Source organism: Linepithema humile, chromosome 3, assembly GCF_040581485.1.
Source record: "Linepithema humile isolate Giens D197 chromosome 3, Lhum_UNIL_v1.0, whole genome shotgun sequence".
NCBI lineage: Eukaryota > Metazoa > Arthropoda > Insecta > Hymenoptera > Formicidae > Linepithema > Linepithema humile.
This window is the reverse complement of record NC_090130.1, coordinates 27,455,203-27,474,220: the sequence shown is the minus strand read 5'-3', so window position 1 is coordinate 27,474,220 and position 19,018 is coordinate 27,455,203. Positions and strand designations below refer to the sequence as shown.

At 36.7% G+C, this 19,018-nt stretch overlaps 1 protein-coding gene across 6 annotated transcripts in view; it reads right to left on the bottom strand.

Moving 5' to 3' along the window:
- The window catches only part of nAChRalpha4 (nicotinic acetylcholine receptor alpha4), a 163,586-nt gene extending 146,914 nt beyond the window's left edge, over positions 1 to 16,672 (bottom strand). The window contains exons 1-4 of one of the 6 annotated variants that reach the window (XM_067350922.1): positions 16,530 to 16,672; positions 16,229 to 16,350; positions 15,845 to 15,966; positions 7,003 to 7,284 (exon numbers count right to left, since the gene is read on the bottom strand). In XM_067350922.1, coding sequence (XP_067207023.1) covers positions 7,003 to 7,209 — 207 coding nt within the window. In that variant the 5' untranslated portion in view covers positions 7,210 to 7,284; positions 15,845 to 15,966; positions 16,229 to 16,350; positions 16,530 to 16,672. The other 5 variants (XM_067350928.1, XM_067350924.1, XM_067350921.1 and 2 more) reach the window with 5 other exon arrangements.
- Between the last annotated feature and the right edge of the window lie 2,346 nt (positions 16,673 to 19,018).

The window sequence follows — 19,018 nt, the reverse complement described above, 5'->3', positions numbered from 1 at the left end:
AACGTTATTTGTAAATATAAAATATTCTGTATAACTGCTACCGCGAGTTAACAACTTACGCTAATGTTGTCGTAATTTAATTTCCACATTACTACACTTCCTACGAAACACAAACGCAGTCGAATGTAAAATCTAATTAAGATAGCACGTGAAGGCAGGCGGGCATAATCTTAGAAGCTCACGATATACGTATACATCGTATAAGTAATGCGACATAAGTTTGACGAAGCGGCGAAATCGTTGTACATCATAACTATCTAGTCAGTTGACATTATGCTTGTATCAACGCGTTATTTCAAAATTGCCTGTGTAGTCACAACACCGCCAGGTATATGCATTTTGCAATTATAATTTTGATTACATGCATACAATGGGCGCAAAAAAAAATTCAATTTCGAGAATACATAAAATGCAACACGCACAATATATATATATGTATATATAAATTTTCTTGCACAATGCTGCAACCGGATGAGTGTAGCAGACAACAAGCGCGGCTTGATTTACATGACGCTATTAAAACGATACATTCATATACTCGTATGCACGCGGGCACTCTCGTATGCAAATTTTTCCCATATATCGACAGGTAGCGAGTAATTTATAAATTTATGCGCGACGCGTAGATCGAATGGCCGAGCTAACGACGGCGCCGATGAAATTATCTCGCCAATGTCATGATGCGCATCATTCGTTCGCGTGAGAAAGACAATACGGTTTTTTCTTTTCAACGCGTCACTGGATATTGTAACTGGTTCCGTTTTGATAACATTTTGATAACGCCGGTGCAACGAGCGAACGGGGAGATACGATCCTTTTGTGCCTCGCATCAATCAATTCCACCGGTGTGAAATCATTATTCTTCGTATCACTTAATTAGTATCAACTCCTGCTCGAAAGCGAGCTATTTGCGAAGAAGAACGCGCAATACCATTCGAAGAATAATTATTTCACTTAGCGCGCAATAAAGTCACGCGGTATTTAATTCTCGCCGGCGAGGAAAGATTCAAAGCCGACACTCTCCGGCGCCGCGAGGCGGCCCAGCGATTTAACGTTGAAATTTCCGGGACGATCATCTCCACTTCGGGACTCGAAGTGGATGGATCGCCTTGCCCGGGAGGCCTTCGTAATACGCTTTAATGAACTCTAATGGAATCCAATCGGCAGTCCTCGAGAACTTGCAGCCGCCGCGTTCATGCTCTCTCTATCTCGTTCAGGTCGGTAATACCTTTGCCATATATCGCGACCGTAGCGCGTAAAGTGCACTGCTTATGATAGATCGTCCCGACAATGGAGGTAGAGCATCGCGCGTGCAGTATCTAAGCCGGGGTCGTAAATAGTAAAACGTACATAGGCGGTAGCACGCGTATATGTACCTATCCAACGCGTATATGCACTATCGCGCCCGCGCCCACGCTCGCTGCTATATGAAATCCAGAGATTTCTGCCGCTTCCTTCTCTCTTCGTGCATTTCGCGGTTCGACGTTCCCCGGTATACGAGATACTCGAGACATTATTAAGAAATTTTATCGAACGATTCGGTGCCGGAATAAGAAAGTTTAGAACTAGATTCACTTCAAGTATAAAGTTGACTTTAATACAAAGTTCAATATTTAACACGAATTACGGACTTATTTTATTCGTGTACTAAATCCTTTAACTCGTCGATTTATGCTCTGCCGGAGATTTTGTCTAATTCCTTTCAAAGTTAATTAAAGATAAGCTTTCATTAATTATTATAAAAGATCTTTTGCTACTCTTTGTGCTACCCCGCAATTTAAATGGAAAATTAATTGAAGATATAATTACAAAGGAAAAAAATCTATATCTTATCAATAATAGTTTCGTGATCAATTAAATTTTTATAGCATAAGTGACGAAGCTTTATTTTTTTTTTTTTTTTTATTATATTGAAATGCATTTTAGCTAAAATGTTTAATCAAAAGAATAATAAAATTATAATTAATCTGAAGAGTGTTTAAAACAGTTTTATAGAAAATTAAATAATTATAAATTTTATATTCCCGGCACATTCAGTCTTAAATCTCCGTATAATTACATCTTTGAATTATTAAATTTTCAGAATGCGTTAAGAGCCTAAATTAGATACTTGAGCCAAGTTTGGAAAATTATGGGTTCAAATATTGCAAATTATAACTATCTGTTAGCAAATTTCATTATTAGAGCATGAAATATTATAAACGTTACTCTTTAAATATCACTGTTAGATATTTTTAATAGTTTATAAATAAAGCATTGGTTTAATTCCACCTATTTAAATATGCAATATATGGAATATTTAACATTATGGAAACTGCAAATAATATTGCCATAAATATTTATCTGCGAAATACTTTTGATATGCAATGTGCCTTCTTTTTAAAAAATTCCTCGTCCCTTAAACATACGGTAGTCGTTTTGCAGAACGTTAGCAGCGCAGAAATCCCGCGCCGAAAACACGATTTCCGTTGCGTACTCAATTTTTCCTCGCCGATCTTATCATCCCCGATATAAGTTAGCGAGATTTAAAAAAACTTTTTTAGAAAAATTTGTTTAAGCTCGTAAAAGTTTTGTATTCGAATGATGATTGTAGAAATATCGAAGCGACATGTGGATACACGAGCAATCCTTCCGTCCATTTATTACATCCTCCGCGTTAGTCGTTTCAGAGACAAGTATTACACACAAGATATACCGCGCAAATAACTGTCGTGTACAATAGTGTGTTCATAAATACGAGAATCGTTATTTACAGTTGACTCCTTTATTTTCTTGAAACGTTTGGAGAAACGACGATTAGTCGAGGAGATTCTGTCACAATCTTAGCAGTATGAAAAGCTATTAATATCTTTGCCCTCATATTTTATCCTGTTTATTAAGAACTATGAATTTTAGAAACAATCAAGTGCGTACGACATAAATGTTAAGTGACTTTTTCTACACGGATTTCTCGAAAATTACATCTTTCGTGACACTGATCCATTATTGTATACAATGAAAAATAACAAATTATCCACGAGAAAGACTTCCACAGGAATGCGATGCATCTCCCTCGCCCGCTCGCCGCTTCATTTGATACAAATGGAAGAATTCCACCCGCGGGAAGACACGACTGACGTAGAATGAAACTTTCACGAGGCTCTATAAAAGCTCGAGGAATTCTCGAGACGTCGGACAGGAATGCTCGTGGATCTGGCAGCGCTGATGGATATGCCTCTTAAGCTCGATAAAATCGGATGCAATGACGTCCGCGCGCGCTTGTTTTTCTTTTCTTCCCCCTCTTTTTTTAACCTCCGCACTTTTTCCACTTTCCGGTAACTTTTAGCAACCTTTCGCGCGCGCGTGCGATCCTCGCAAGCGCCTCGTCTGAAGTTCCGACCCTCGGAGAAAATTGGCGAAGCGTCTTGGCGCTCGTAAAGCCCGGGCTATCCGGGGAAAATGAGAACTCGCGTGATCGCGCTTTGATCACGCAAGAAACCGCGGTGCTGATCGAACGCGGGCGCGAAAGCATCCATCAGCGACTCGTGAGGCATAGCGAAATATCGATTGGATGCCGTACGCGAGGTTGCGCCCGCGATGATGGCCGCCGTTACGGCAACTTTCCTTTCGACAAACTAAATCTCGAGGAGACGACGATTTTTCTTATCAGTAATATACACAACACTGTTCCATTGTCATAAGATTAATAATCAATGTCTCAATTAAGCGGAGGCTAACATGTTTGAAACAGCGATAATTTATCGTATAATTTTCAAAGTAATCATCAAGTTTTCACATTCACCCTCGACGTTGCCTTTAATTTTTTACTCTTGCTTCCCTTTCGTAAAATAAAGATTGAGAAAGAAATATTTCTTGATGTATAATTTTCTGCTCTGAAAAAGTTAAAGGACTAATGGGCTTCACGTTTACTTAAGCGATTTCCGATACTCGTCGGATATTGCAATTTGCGACTTGTAACACGTAAAATACATAAAGTCGGTTAAATTCGGGCGCGACGCGTGCGGAATTTTTGCCGTATAGCATGCGCCTCATATAAACGCTATAAAATTTAAGCCGCGCTCGCAATTTTCGCGTATGAACGACGGCAGCACGAAGGCGTCCGCATTTTACATTGCCGGCGGTCACTTAAATTACTTCGTAATTCCGCGCTGTGCGGATTCTCCGCGTTGAGGAATATAATTACGACTTAATGAATCGCATAGAAATTTCCGTGACACGCGCGAATAATTACCGGGGGGATAAGTCGGTCTATTTGTCCGAAGGATAAGCCGGTCGAGAAGGACTTCGTGGATTTACCGAGTTCCGGCATCGCGACGAGATAACACGGACTTTCCATATGTCGGATCGTAAAAGGGAAACGCGGGGGATATCGCTTTCCGAGAATTACATTTGCGTATCGCGAAAATTGCGCTCGGCGGGGCGGAGCGAGGAGTTACGAGAGGTCACGCAAATCGACCATGAAGATTTAAGTAATTTGGATTTTACACCAGAATGAATTCCTGGCGAGTTTTCCCTCCGAACTGAGGCAAACTCTTATCGTCATTGCTCTAAAGCAAATTGTCTGTTCCTACTGTTATGTTGATTACTACGGTGGAACGTTAATCAAGTCCGCAAATTATGTGCGTGTGTGTGTATGTATATGTGATTATTCTTGATGTGCATGTACAATCTGCAGCCGTAATATCTGCAGAAATAGATTTTGCTATATATAATATGAGAATACTAAGTTTCATCACCATTTTATATGTAACGAAGAAGGCCAGTTTCTTGATTAAATGCAAATATAGAAAATTTTCGCTCGATTTTTCAAGTTTATTTGTATTTGTACGTATGACGTATTGAGTTGCAGGTCTAAATATTGTTAAACTTTTCGTCGATAAGTCGTGACGCCAAATGTGTCTTCACAACATGTGCGTTATGTTCATTCACAAGGACGTTAGTCGGGAATTTTAAGGAATTGCAGTACCAAAATTCTCGCGAGATGAAAATCGCGATATTATTTTCAGTCCGAAAATGAACGCTCAATGTTATGTCGGATGTATTACTGACGGGCTGTCTGTATTTGCGATTTTTATCGCCGCTTTAGCACGTCCGCGGAAATATTTAGTTGTCGCGCGCGTTGTTTTATCGCCCGACACTTGCTCCCGTATGCCACGATAAGCTCTCGCGATATTACACGTCATATCGGATTTCCATGTATGGATGACCAACTGGTGAAAGAAGGAAGGATTACTTCACAGTTTGTTTTCCAAAATGCAAAAATTATTTCACTAAAAATATACTCTTTGTTTCGTTAAATATCATGTTTCAAAAAGCCACGAGAGAAAGTTAGAGTTAAAATTATTTACTCGTTTATCTGTAAAACACAATTTTTCATTGAAATGCGCACATGTTGTAAAGACATATTCGATGTTACGTGATTTATTGATGAAAAATGAACAAGATATATTATTAGCAGATAATAAATCCATTTAACTAATGAGATTTGTGGTCGCCTCAGCATCAATATTAAATTGGATATACGTTCAACGGGTTTCAACGAGGCGCGACTTAGCTCATTAATTTGCACACTCGTTGTAAGTGCTTCGTCGCCAAGCAGATGTAGAAGTTAAACGCACGATAAGAACTTCTAGTGGAGTTAGTGAGCAGAAATTCTCCGATTCTGTTACTGCGTGTAGCACTCCAATTAAAAATAGTAAACGTATTTATCAAATACTATGCTAAACATTTGCTAATTTTACATGGTTTGTAATTATATATATAATTGCTCAAGTTATTAAACGTTGTAAGTATTGAGTATTTTGGCTTGCAGACAATTTCAAATATCAGAAAGATTTTTACAGAATCAAAAAATTTGAAACTTTAAAATATTATTTTTTTGACGATAATATACATCGTATATATATGAATATATTATAAATATAAATATAGAAAATATCAAATTTATTATTACTACAATGACTGTGAATAAGTTTTATCGCCTTATAGTCTTTATGATCTAACTTCTCTAAGCATAATCACAACACTAACTGAAATTTCGTCAAAGTTCGACTAAGTAATTATTCCAATTACTCAAGTTTCGTGCCATTTTCCTTCACGACAATTTGAATTTCCACGGTAGTTTCCGTGGGAGCATCTTAACCTAAATCGTAAATTGGCCATTTTGAAATATCCGTAGACTTTATAAGCTATTGATTTTCTAGTAACTTTAACACGCGCTTTAATACTTAATCACTGTTTTAGAAAGCGTGGAATATTAGCAAAGTTTGGAAACATTTTATATAAGTATCTTGGAAGTATAATCTACATTTGTGGAAATTTTTGAAAAATAGAAGAAAAGGAAACTTTCTTCTGCAGATTTATTCTTTCACAACTAAATTACAAAACAATTAATTGAAATGGTAGAAAAAATTGAATAATCGTAAGAATAAAATTCTTTACAAAAAATAAAATAAAAATTGTAGAATTTCTTCACGTGATAAATTTTATTCTGTAATTTTAACCTTCAAATTTATTTCGTTTTATTTTAAAAAAGCTTCTTTACAATCTAATTTGGTTTTTTACAAAAAATTATTTCCTTTTAGATTGTATTGCTATTTATGTCGTACTAATTTCTTTTACGCTAATATAAAATTAAAAAAAATCCTGGAAAAAATGTCTCCATAACAATACACTATAAATATTAATCTATTTTAATTCACATTTTAATGAAAAAAGTCTGCCCATTATCGTAACGATAATCCCCATAATTATTTCAAATAACTATTTTATTAAATAATTAAAACAAACTATGTAAACTTAGCAAATAGCACAGCGTTGGGTAAATAGGTTTATTTTTAACCGGTGCGATGTGTGCGGTAACAGAAAATCGTAAAATATTTTATCTTCTCAACAATTATTATTATAGCAAAAAACAGTCGCATAGTTCTGTGGAGATTTGATCACAGAATGTTTTCTCCATTTCTGACGTAGAATTTGAAGTGAATTTTGAAACGGACTTACCACATCGATGAGCTGCGAGAGCTTAAGCTTGATGCAGACGCGCAGCACGTCCGAGGTGTTCACCACAGGACGTACAAGCTTGTTGTAGTTTGACAGCAGGTCGTCGTAGAGGCGCTTCGCGTCCGGATTCCCAGCGACGGCTCCGTGAACGACCAACGCCGAGAGAAACCATACGCGCAGCGTTTCCCCGATTATGGGGGGCATCATGGTCCCCCGATTCCTCCACTATGAACGACGCGCTCGGCCCCTTTGTGCCCTCTCTCGACCACGCGTACCACGTATCTGACAAATAAATAAAAAGATAAAAATCAGCTGCTGTTTTCTTGCATTTTGCGCAAATGAGCACCGCTTGGGAAGCATCCTTTCCTTATTATTTACCGCGACTGAGTGATTAAAAAGCATAGGACAATTCAATTAAGGCACAATTTCCCATTATTAATTTTTACTCTCGAAAGTTAATTAGCATTCTTAATAAAATCCTTGAATTCGTATCTTTAATCAGTTTGCTTATCAACTTTGGACTAAATTTTAATTAAAACGAGACAGATAGCAAATAGCACAAATTTATTCTACACCTAATTTTAGGTGAGTCTAATTTAGGAAAATTTTTACTTTCACTTAATTAAGAAGTTATGAGAAAAAATGACTTTTTGTTAAATATTTAATGAAAAAGGATCCGCAAAATTGTGTAGAGTCGAGACAAAATGCATAAATCCTGCTATGCCACACTAACACACAGCCGGAACTCTAAGTTGAGCTGCTGTATTACACCCCACCAGACTACACTTCGTTACGGTACGTGCAATTCCCGGCATATAGCACACCATGAGCTGAGAGCGATACAACTTGGTCCGCAGGCGGATTTATGGGTACAAGTAACGAGTTCAACCCTCTCTTCCCCGCCCCTCTCTTCAATCCCGAGCGCTAGGCAAAAAATTTCGCTGCGTTAAATATAAAAATAATATCGCTTTAATATGAAAACCGTACGTTTTCTGATGTTTTCAAACATTGTACAGTTTTCAAATTGATTTTTAGTACGTTTTAGTAATTTTAATCTTTTGTAAAAATTAAAAAAAGTATTTATTTTAAATTGCAATCGCTACATTTCGCGATGAATATTGCAACAAAGCTCACTGATAAAGGAAATGCAATGGTAATCACAAATGTAACTACGACGATACGAGCAATAAACCGGAAACAATGACAGCAAAACGATCCCATGATCGCGCACCGTGATGCGTGGCGATGTTAGTGTTCACGCCGATTAACGGCAAGCCGACACTTGGCATAGTGCGAGCGTTGATTTTCGTCATGCATTAGGGCGCTAATTCACAACCGCAAATCGCACGCCGTCACGGATCGTGTTGATCGCGCGCTTCGCAAATCGCGAAGTGGTTCACGCGGGCATTTTGGTAGGAATTTAGTGGAGTCAAACGAATAGAATGACCGACCGCGTTGTTACGCGATTTACATCCTGGCGATTTCACCGTGAATGCCATGATTAAGTGAGTTAGCCGAATAATTTTAGATCCGGATGAAATAGCTTTATTCCTTCTTTTTTATTGTTGCATAAACGGAAGTTATGTGACAGAATTGCGATCGTTACTACGAATCCGCTGGCGCTCGGTAATTTTTAGCATTTTACGACCAATCGTACGCCGAACATACGGATATCGCTAAAAAATATAATTGGATTTTCTAATGATTGTGTAATAACGCAATATATATCAAACTGCAAGATATTTATATATGTATTTTAAAAGTTTGCGAAAAAATGTTTCAAGCTTTTGTACGCTTTTAATTCTAACTTTTTAAATTAAAGAAAGTTTTATTCTGAATGTTAGTAACTTTTTGGTAACACATTATGGATGTGTTGAAGTTGAAAAAAAAGTTTATAAATTTATTTTAATGAATATTCTCTCTCCTTTTGAATATTCAATATCAATAGTAAATAAAGTTCCCTTCAGACGATTTATTTATAATTCACGACAAAAGAAATTTCAAACAGAATTTATATAAAATATAATAAAATAAAAAGTATGTAATAAATCAGAATTTTATATCACTGATATTTATATATGTATTTTCTAATTTTTTGAATATTTTTCTATATTGCGCGATAGGTAAATAAAATTATAAATAGAAGATTATAAATAAAAATATAAAGAAAAGTCATAAATAAAAATAAATAAAAGATATCGTATAAAATAATAAATAAATAATAATAAGAAAGTCGTTTCGAGTTACACACAAAATCTATCTCGGATGCGCAGTATATATCTTTGCACCCGCCGCGGGATGCTGCCGGTCGGATACAAATCCCAAACGATATACGACGTTATTTGATTCGATCGTCGTAGGCGTCCAGCACAGGATTAGCGGATAAAGCGCCGCATCGTTTCGACGATTAGGATTATCCGCGTGGATTTTGCCTCGCCCTTCGGTGAATCCGGGCACTGATAGTAACGCTGTATCGCCGATATTCGCGCAAATGGGAAATTGATACTCGGGTGTTGATGCTCCGGTCAGACAACCTTCGAGAGTGCTGAGATTTCCGCATTGCGGGCGATGTAACTATAGAGTGATGTGCGCAAACTTTCCACGTAATAAATATCGTGGGATATTAATTACAGTACTGTCATTAGATGGATTGTTACTCGCATTTTTTGCGTGACACATTTAATACGATAGATGCAATGTGATAGAGATTTTACATAAACTTACGTATTTTTGTAAGTTTAAGAAAATCTTTGATTTTCAACTCGGTTTTTTACTTTAATTGGCATTTTTGTAAATTTTATAGGCATACATAATTAGCAAGTATAATATGTTATCGCGTGATGTAAGCACACTTGTTAAACGTTTCAACAAAATTTAATCTAAAATTTAATTAAATTAAAATTTAATCAAGACTGCAATTATTCTGCACTTATTACAAGTGACACTCGCAAGAACATCTATGAATATAAAATAATAAAATATTAAATAATATAAAATAATAAAGAACGAGAGATTTCAACTATCCCTATTTTCCCTGTTCTTCGCATCCAAATGATAACTCCAAACTCTAATGTATTCTGAGATAAGAAAGAACATGAGTTTAAATGCACTTTGATCTCACTGCACTACAAAGTTGCTAGGCGAGATAGTAGAACCGCGAGTGAAACAATACTTTAAAAGCTTCCGTACTTTCTGCGAAATTTTTTCTATCTGCAAAAGACAATTGCGACTGACGTTAAAATGTCATCTCTATGTGAGTGGTATAATAAAAACGCGACTCAAATATAATTTATCTAAGAAAATTTTTCACTTTTAAAATAAAAAAGTATTCGAAAATTTGTATAAATATAATTTGGACATTATATCAGAATTAAATTTGATAGCGCGTGTAGCAGAATTTTGCACGAAAATTACGAGTTTATAACAACTGAATCCGTGAATCCAAATTGTTCATTCAGCGTTTCAAATTGCGCTCCTCGTACGCGGTGGGGTAACAAACACGATCGGACTATTGAATCGTCGTCTTAAGATTCAAACCGCGTTCTGATCGAGCAGTTCCTCCTCTGTCAGGTGGGCGACTTCGGGATCGTAATTCACGTCGACGTCGACGCACGCGGCCGATACGCGGGTATGAGCGGCGGGAATTTATGCGAGTACATACGTTCGGCGACGGAGAAAGATCGATCAACGCCCTGGCCCCACCTCGTCTACCACCGTGCGAATGTCTAATTGCTGTTACACCGTCAAGTGGGTCAACGGTATATTATTTCAGATTAGCGGGCCGAAGAGAGTCGACCTCACAAGCTTGTCATCAGCTTAGAATCTGTCTCATGTCTATTGAATATTGAAATTGATACTACTGGCATTAAGTGTCCAACAACATTTTATGTCTATTTTAATTTCAGAGTCGGAATCTTTTCATAAGATGCGATAAGTTCAACATTGCTTCTGAAACTTTATAGTTTCAGTTTAAATCTCGCCAATTTTCCATTTCTAAATCTTACTTTTTACCCATGAAACATAACAAGTGTATTTAATTAAAAGAATATTGTAATATATATACTCAAACTATACACAAGAAACAAACGGAAAGTTAAAATAGAGAATAATATTTGATATAAATGTAGTGTTAAACATGTACCACAAAGGTAGATTTTAAGCGTGAAGCATCCGCCTTTGCCGTTATCGCTGCTGTATTTGAGAAAATATTTTTCTAACTTATTTTCACGTTTACGCGACGGAGAATCCGTCGGTTGACTTTAAAGCGCACACCGAGCAATTTAGTTTCGCACGATCTAAATAGATTTTAAACAGCTCCACGGCTGAGCAGAGTTTAAAGTCCGTTCTCCTTCGCTGTGCGCCTCTCCTCCCCTATTTTTCTATCGGGAAAGTAAATTACTTTATAGCGCTCTTTGTGATCGCTCGAGCGCCTCCGAGTAAGGACCGCTTCGAGCGCGCGAGTGAATTCAATGGAAATCGAGACAATGAACTCGGTTGGCAGTCGATACTGTCTGTGCGATTAACGATCGGAGCAGGTAACAGTTTTTCTCGTGCTTATTTGCATTTATAGTGCCAAATCTTTGGAAACTTCTCGCTTTTAGATCTTTTAAACGTTTCAGGTTTTTGAAATGGAAATTACAACATTATCAAAGATTAATCGATGTGTTTTTAGTACTTTTATGCGTGTATACTAATTAATTGCAATGTAATACTTAATCGTTATTAATATTTGTAATGATATACATAAATTCTAATAACAATTGAATTTTAATCAAATTAGGTTCAAAATGTTTGCGATTGAAATGTATTCAATTGTCCTGCTAGTGCAGAAGAGACGATTGGGTTTACAGTTATCGATTTTTCGCACACACGCACGTGTTGTTTCTTCTGCTAATGTTAGGTAATTGTGATACGATGTCATCGTGACACATATTCCGCGCGATGTGTATTGCAGATTAAAAAGTTATCATGTGGAAATGGCACGTTGTTTTCAGTGACGTCCATCTCCGAAACTGTTTTAGCTTCGGCAGAGAGGATGAAACACGGCCTGCGAAAAATAGAATTGAAAACATTCGATCGAGACCGCACCGCGCGCCGAGCCAACGATCGCAAAACCACGTGAAGTTTCTATTCTTGACAATCCATTAGCTCGCGACTGGAAAAGATTTCACCGTGTCGGGGCATTCGATTCGGGCGCATAATTGAGAAGACCCAGAATGTACGCTGCTGACGATGAAAATTTAAACGAGAATCTGTCGATTGGACCAACTCGGGGGACTTTCGACAATCTGCTATTCCAATCATTGTTAACTGCAAAGTATATATTTACGAATCGAAATAATGAACGGTACAGCCGTCTTTTTAAGAGTATCTGTAGTCAAGAGACATTGATAAGAATTTATAAATATCATTACAAATATAGTTAAAAAATCAATTGTTATTCATTCTTTCTGTAAAACGGAATAAAAATTAAAGAATTATTATTTGCATTCTCAAGTGATACTATAACGCATAAAATTGTGATAATAGAAGAATGTATGTAAAACGAACGGCGGATAAAATTGTTTATTTTCGATACGAGTCGACGAGTTCAATACTAGTTTAGTACAATCGGAAGGATTCCGGAAGGATATTGAAAGTTCTTTGTGAATAATATTCTCAGAATTAGAGCGTTTATTAAAGTTCGATAAAAATCGCGATGCAATTCCAACTTGGATACCAGGCGAAAGTTTCACGTGCAAACACAATAGAGAGGATTTTGCATGGTGCAGGATATTGAATTCGGAGTGCGAAAGGTATGTCGGAGCGGGAAATAATAATAAAAAGAACGCCACGCGACATCGCGTGTCCGAGCACAGAAATGTTTCGATAATCGTCGAATCTCGATTAGATAATTTCGCGGCGGCGCGAAACCGCCGTGGAAATCGTGCGAATTTGCTCGCATCTCCCCACAAGTACGTCGGCAGCACTTGCTTTCTGTGATTAAAGTTTATGCGAATTCAGATTAGCGCAGCAGCTGTCGAGGGAGAGGAAGAGAGCGCGAACTATTCCTGCAACTTCGCTCTAATTATTCGCGATTATATCTTATGCGTGTTTGAATTTGCTAAGTTTCATTATAATTATAATTCGATAAGTTTTAAAGTGTTATTCACGCAGACTTGAGAACCATTTAGAAACTTTTCTCTCATAATTGCCTATAGCTTATATGATAAATTTACTTTTCTTTCGACATTCTTAAAATGCATTAATCATTCAATTATTTCTTGCAATTTTATTTTCAGACAATACTTATATTACTGTAATTTATTACATTACTGTGATTTTGAACTCATTACGTAAAAAAATGTTTATTTTTGAAATTACAAGTAATTTGGTAAATAAGATTAATATATTCTTCAATTATTAGATTGTTTTGTTTCATAAAATTATATGTCACGAAAATCCAGATTTACATAATTCAGTGATCAATTTGAATACTTTTACTTCTCAACGTGAAGTTACACGTGTTTGATAGTTTCGCAAGAGTCCATCGCGCAAACCGCTGTTAATATATTGCCTGTATGTTATAAAATTATTTTAATGATCATATCTACACGTATTTTGAATCACGCATTGTGTTATTTATATCCTCGCTCAAAGTTTTTCATTGCGTGATCGCAACTTTTGCGTATTTTTTAAAAAACATTAATTAAAAAAAATATATAAATAGCATCCAAACCTCCCAAAATTCCGTCTGTTTCTCCTCGTCAAACGCGCGGCGAACACGAGAAACCTCGCGATAACCCCGAAGAGATATGCATTACGCCTACTGGGTACCACGTAGTGTAAGGGCGCGCGGGAGCCCCGTTGATCTCGATCGCGGGTATGCAATTCCGGGTGCCGTCGTTCCCAAACGGTGCCCGCGAAGGGCGGACAACGGCGACGAGGGAGGACGAGGATTGACACTGACCTAACCTCGCGCGCACTCCAAGCCACGCCGGTCTCTCGCAGCAGCTCTCGGGACCGCTGCACACTCGCACACACTGCACCCACGACTGAAGGAAGGTGGGCAGCCGAAGTCGCGACCCGTGGTGCGCGACGTCGGGGGTGCGCCGAGATATCTCGGTCGCTTGGAGGCGCCACCGGATGCGCACTACCGGGCGCGGTGAGAGAGCCCACGGGAGAGACGGGCACACGGGAGGATGGACACCGCCGGTGGGGTGGATTCGCGGAATCTGGACCGATCTTGCGCGCGCGCGAGTCGTCGACACAATAACCGCAAAGACACCAGCTGGAAAAAGCGCTCCGCCCACGCGTGGAAGGTTAACGGCGATTTCTCCGTCGAAAAATTCGCTTTGATTTCGCAAGATGCGGCGAAATCGATCGTCACAACCCCCGTTTTCGCGCCTCGAAAGTCTGCTTTAAGATGTGCTTTAGGATGCGAATCAATAATCCATTCCGAGAATAAATACATCGACAGTAACTTTAGATACTACAAAATACCTGATATAATAAAATTTATGGATTGTTGAAAGATATTAAGAAATAGCTATGTACAAAATTAATTGAAAATTAGGAAAGATTTAAATTTTATGTATTTAAAAAGATATACGGAAATTACCCAGCTGTTTTTCGCTTTAAAAGAGCGAGTTTAATAAAAGAGTTTCTATATTGTTCCCTAAACTGTACGTTTTTAATCTTCCATCCATTAAACAAACGTGTCTGATTCTTGTTGCTTTCGCTCGGCGATAGCAAGTTTTTGTGAGAAGCATTGTTTTATTCGGGTCGCACAATTCAGCGCTCGTATCGTTTAACAAGATCAAGCAATTGTCTTGGCACATTAATTGTTTAATTTTTTGGGATTACACTAGAATCTCTCCAAATGATAAATTCTGCCATAAACACAATGCGGAATGATTAATTATATTATTGCTGTTCGGATTATCTCTCTGAAAAATTGGCTGGTTTACAGCAATGCCATTTGACAAATATTTAAAATAAAAATAACGTTGCATATTTTGTACGAAAATCATAATTCATTCGCAGTGAGGAAGAATTTCTTTTGTCATATCAATGTTTCTCATAACTTATGATATTAGACATTTTATACAACATTTGAATAAAAATGCTGTGATTTTAAAATGCTATAGTACTATAATTTGAAAAAGTCTGTTCATAAAAATATAGAATAAAATACTCTGAATGCATATATTTAACCTTCAAACTTGTGCTAAAATTGATAGACCATATCAGTTTCACATGCAATATAAAAAATTTTTGGTTATTTTATATTATACATAGAATATATAACCTATATTCTATGTTTAATAACCTAATATAGATAATATATATACATAGAATATAGGTGATATGTTTTATATATGATAATATAACATAGATAATATATATACATAGAATATAGGTCAAATACACTATACACAACCATCTGATCAAAATTTGTTATTACATGAAATCATTCTTGTATCTTGCATCTATCTCTCTTATATTGGATAGCACATATACTTATTTTTAAAGAATCAGTTTCATAGGACTTTAAATTTGCAAAAAAATTAAAAGTTTAAGAACTACAGCTTTAAATCAAAATTGAATATAAAACAACTATAAAATGTATTTATTATTAATGCAATTGGTAAAAAGCATAATTTTTATAAAATTGTTATCTTGCTCTATCCGTTTAAAAACATGTTCTTTTTTTAACCAATTACCAAATTTAAGTCATTCTACAGTGCAACAAAAGTTTTTTATTCCCAAAAATAAATTAGAAATAAATATATTGATTATTGTAATGTTGCAAATAAGCAAATAATCAATTATGTGATATACTGCTATAATATTTACTCACCAGATGATTTCTTGCCTCGTAATTCATTGGCTCATCATTGTATATTATTGCCATAAATTGCCCATGGTTTTAATTATTACTTATGACTTGTCAATTCATATGGCTGCTAGCTGTCTTTTGTCCTATGAAAATACCATATTTAATGTAAATACCATATTTATACATAATGCAATAGGAAAAAATCTTTTATTTATGTAATTTATAAAAAATGGATGAATTAAGATTTTGATTATTATAATTTAATGATGTTAAAATATTATAGATAAATATAATAATTTATAAAAATATAAAGGTTAAGATTTTGGTTATTATAACTTAATAATATTAAAATATCATAAATAAGCAAATAATTCATTGCATAATGTAATACTAAACATTTCTCACCAGATGAGATCTCATTGTTACAATTTGTTGGCTCTGTCATTACTGCAATAGGTCAAGGCTCTAATTATCACTTACAACTGGTTAATTGATATGACACATCGTGCTGACAAAAGTCTTCTTTCCTATAAAAATATCAAATTTAGTATATTACACAATGCAACAAAACAATAAGAAAACATTTTTTTTGTAGTATTTATATATTTGACAATTATATTGAGGTTAAGATTTAGAATAATACATGTAATAATATCATAAATAAGTAAATAATCACATGATACGTATAATGCTAAAATTTATTCACCAGTCGATGTTCTCGATTGCTTTCCAGTGCAGAATTGCACGCGTGATGCATTCTCGAACGAATGAATAACGTGAAACACAACAATCGTCCGTTGACATGCTCGACAATTCCGCTCTATATGTCTAAAAAATTCGAAAGACGGGACAACTTCATACCGACGCGACATACGACATGATGCGATCGATAAAATTAGTTTTATGAATGCTGAAAGTTGGGTGAATTAGATTAGCGATCATACGAGCTAATTAATACTTTACAATAATTAATTGCTTTTTATTCTCGATACTACTGAGATAATTTGCTTAAAAAGTCTAAAAGACGAAATAATTTCACGTCGATGCTCGAAGCATGACAAGCAAGATCTGACAAACACAAGTGCGATTGACTGTTCAAATACTGGGATTAAAAATTGTGTGATTATACGTACCAATTAATACTCCACGATAATCGCCTGTTACTAGAAAGATACTACCGATATTTGTTTGCATGCGAAATCACTTTAAACGAGAAAAAAAGCACACGCAAAACGCAGGACAGCTTGCTCGCGTCCGAAATAGCCGGCATCATCCCATGAAGTAACCGGCACGAACTGAAAGTTGCGTCACTTGTGACGTCACGCTCACACAACGATGAGTGATCACGTTGGCATTTTTAAATAAGAACGCGCGTATTTTTGTAGTATTCAGTAGTACATTAATTAACTGTATTATTGTATATCTATTGTTTATGGTCTATTATTATGTTATGTTACTCAAAACACATGAATAAATAATACAAAATTCATTGTTTATGATAATTATCTGTAAAAAATTATAAGTAGATAATAAACTAAAAATGTAATTTTATTTTTAGATTTATAACGATCTTTTGTGTCCTTATAGCATCTAGAAGATAATATACATATAATAAATAAAATTATATTATTCTTAAAAGATAATATTAATAAAAAAAATTTGATTAATATAATACTTATACTTTTGATCGTTGCAGAATTTATTTATTATATGTATAGTGCGACTTTTTTTACAATTAAATAGAAAACTTAAAAAACAGTACATTTAAAAATATAAATGTTGCAATATAAAATACATTCTACAAGTAATTATGTTAAAAAACTATGCGAGTAACGGCTGATTAAATAAGCGGCTAGTATTATATTGATATTGGAAATACGGGTAGAAGATAAAGAGAGTGCGGGCCAGCCCTCGCGTGAATTTAACGTTGCTCATGAACCTAACACGCTATTTTATAGCATGGACTAAAGCTACCTCCATGGAAAGCGCCAGGAGCAGGACAACGGGTGTTCCTTAGCTGGAACAATGGATCGGTGGCATTGTGCGGCGGGGGCGCATTAACCGCCATACCGCAACGATCCCTTTAAACTCCCGGTACGAAACATCCGGCTTCCGGCAGCGCGCCGACATATTGATGAATTAAGATTACGATAGAGAGGAGCTTGGTTTTCGGGCTGCGCGGGTCGAAGACAGACCGAAGCGAGTAAAACAGGCGTAGTGGAGCGGATCGTTTCGATTCAGAGTAGCTCATTTATCACCGGACTTCGAACGCCAATCTCCCTCTCGGCGAATAGGAAAAAGGGAAGGGACGGAGGGATGGAGGACGTCGGCGAGAAGCGGAGAGTAAAGAGGCTGAGAAAGTTCGGCGAGTTGTTTGTCAAGAATTAAACTCTCTTCTGAATTCATCCGACGGGTCGTTATGGTCCGGGCATTTCAAACGGACGTGTCCTAGAAATCGCCGGATCAATCCGCGCTGCTCGTTCGCGACGTAGATTAAGATCTCGTCTCTTAACGACTAGTGGTAACGAGATGTTTCTCAAGACATTAAGGAGAACAGGAGAATGTTAACTTCTTCTCTTAAAGCAAAGAAAAAATATCGCAATTTTCTTCTTCGTTTTTTCTTTAAAGTGGAAGAATCAGGTAGCGAAAAGGAAAGAAAAATGCGTCGTAATTAAGGGATGGATTTTGGAACGTCATATTCCGGGAATTTAATTGTCATCGCGTGTTGCACGCATTGTCGGAGCGACGTGACGCTTTATCTCGATGGGTTTCCTTCACATCTATTCACGAGATGTAAACTTAATTCCATCGCAGAGAGCGTCGACGACAAAGGCGGCGTCCCTATCACCTGCGCTTTTTATCAGGCCAGCGTATTTTTCTCCAGCCCATTGTGCGCGTTACACATCGTGTGTCGAGCGATCGGATAAACGCGAAGAGATGAAGGCGGATCGACGTTGGCTGCTCTATATTGAAGGGGACTTGGCAAGATTCCAATAATCTCCTTGGATCACCATCGTCGGTGTTACCTACCTATGCTTCGCGATTTCGGCCTCAAGCTGGGCACGTCGCCGGACCGATTTACCGCTGTCCAAAGTGTTCGTGTGTGTGTGCCTACGTATGTGTAATCGAGCCAGACACATCGAGGTGAAAAATGTCAGCCAGCGTCACCGGAATTAGAATCCGGGGAAATACAAG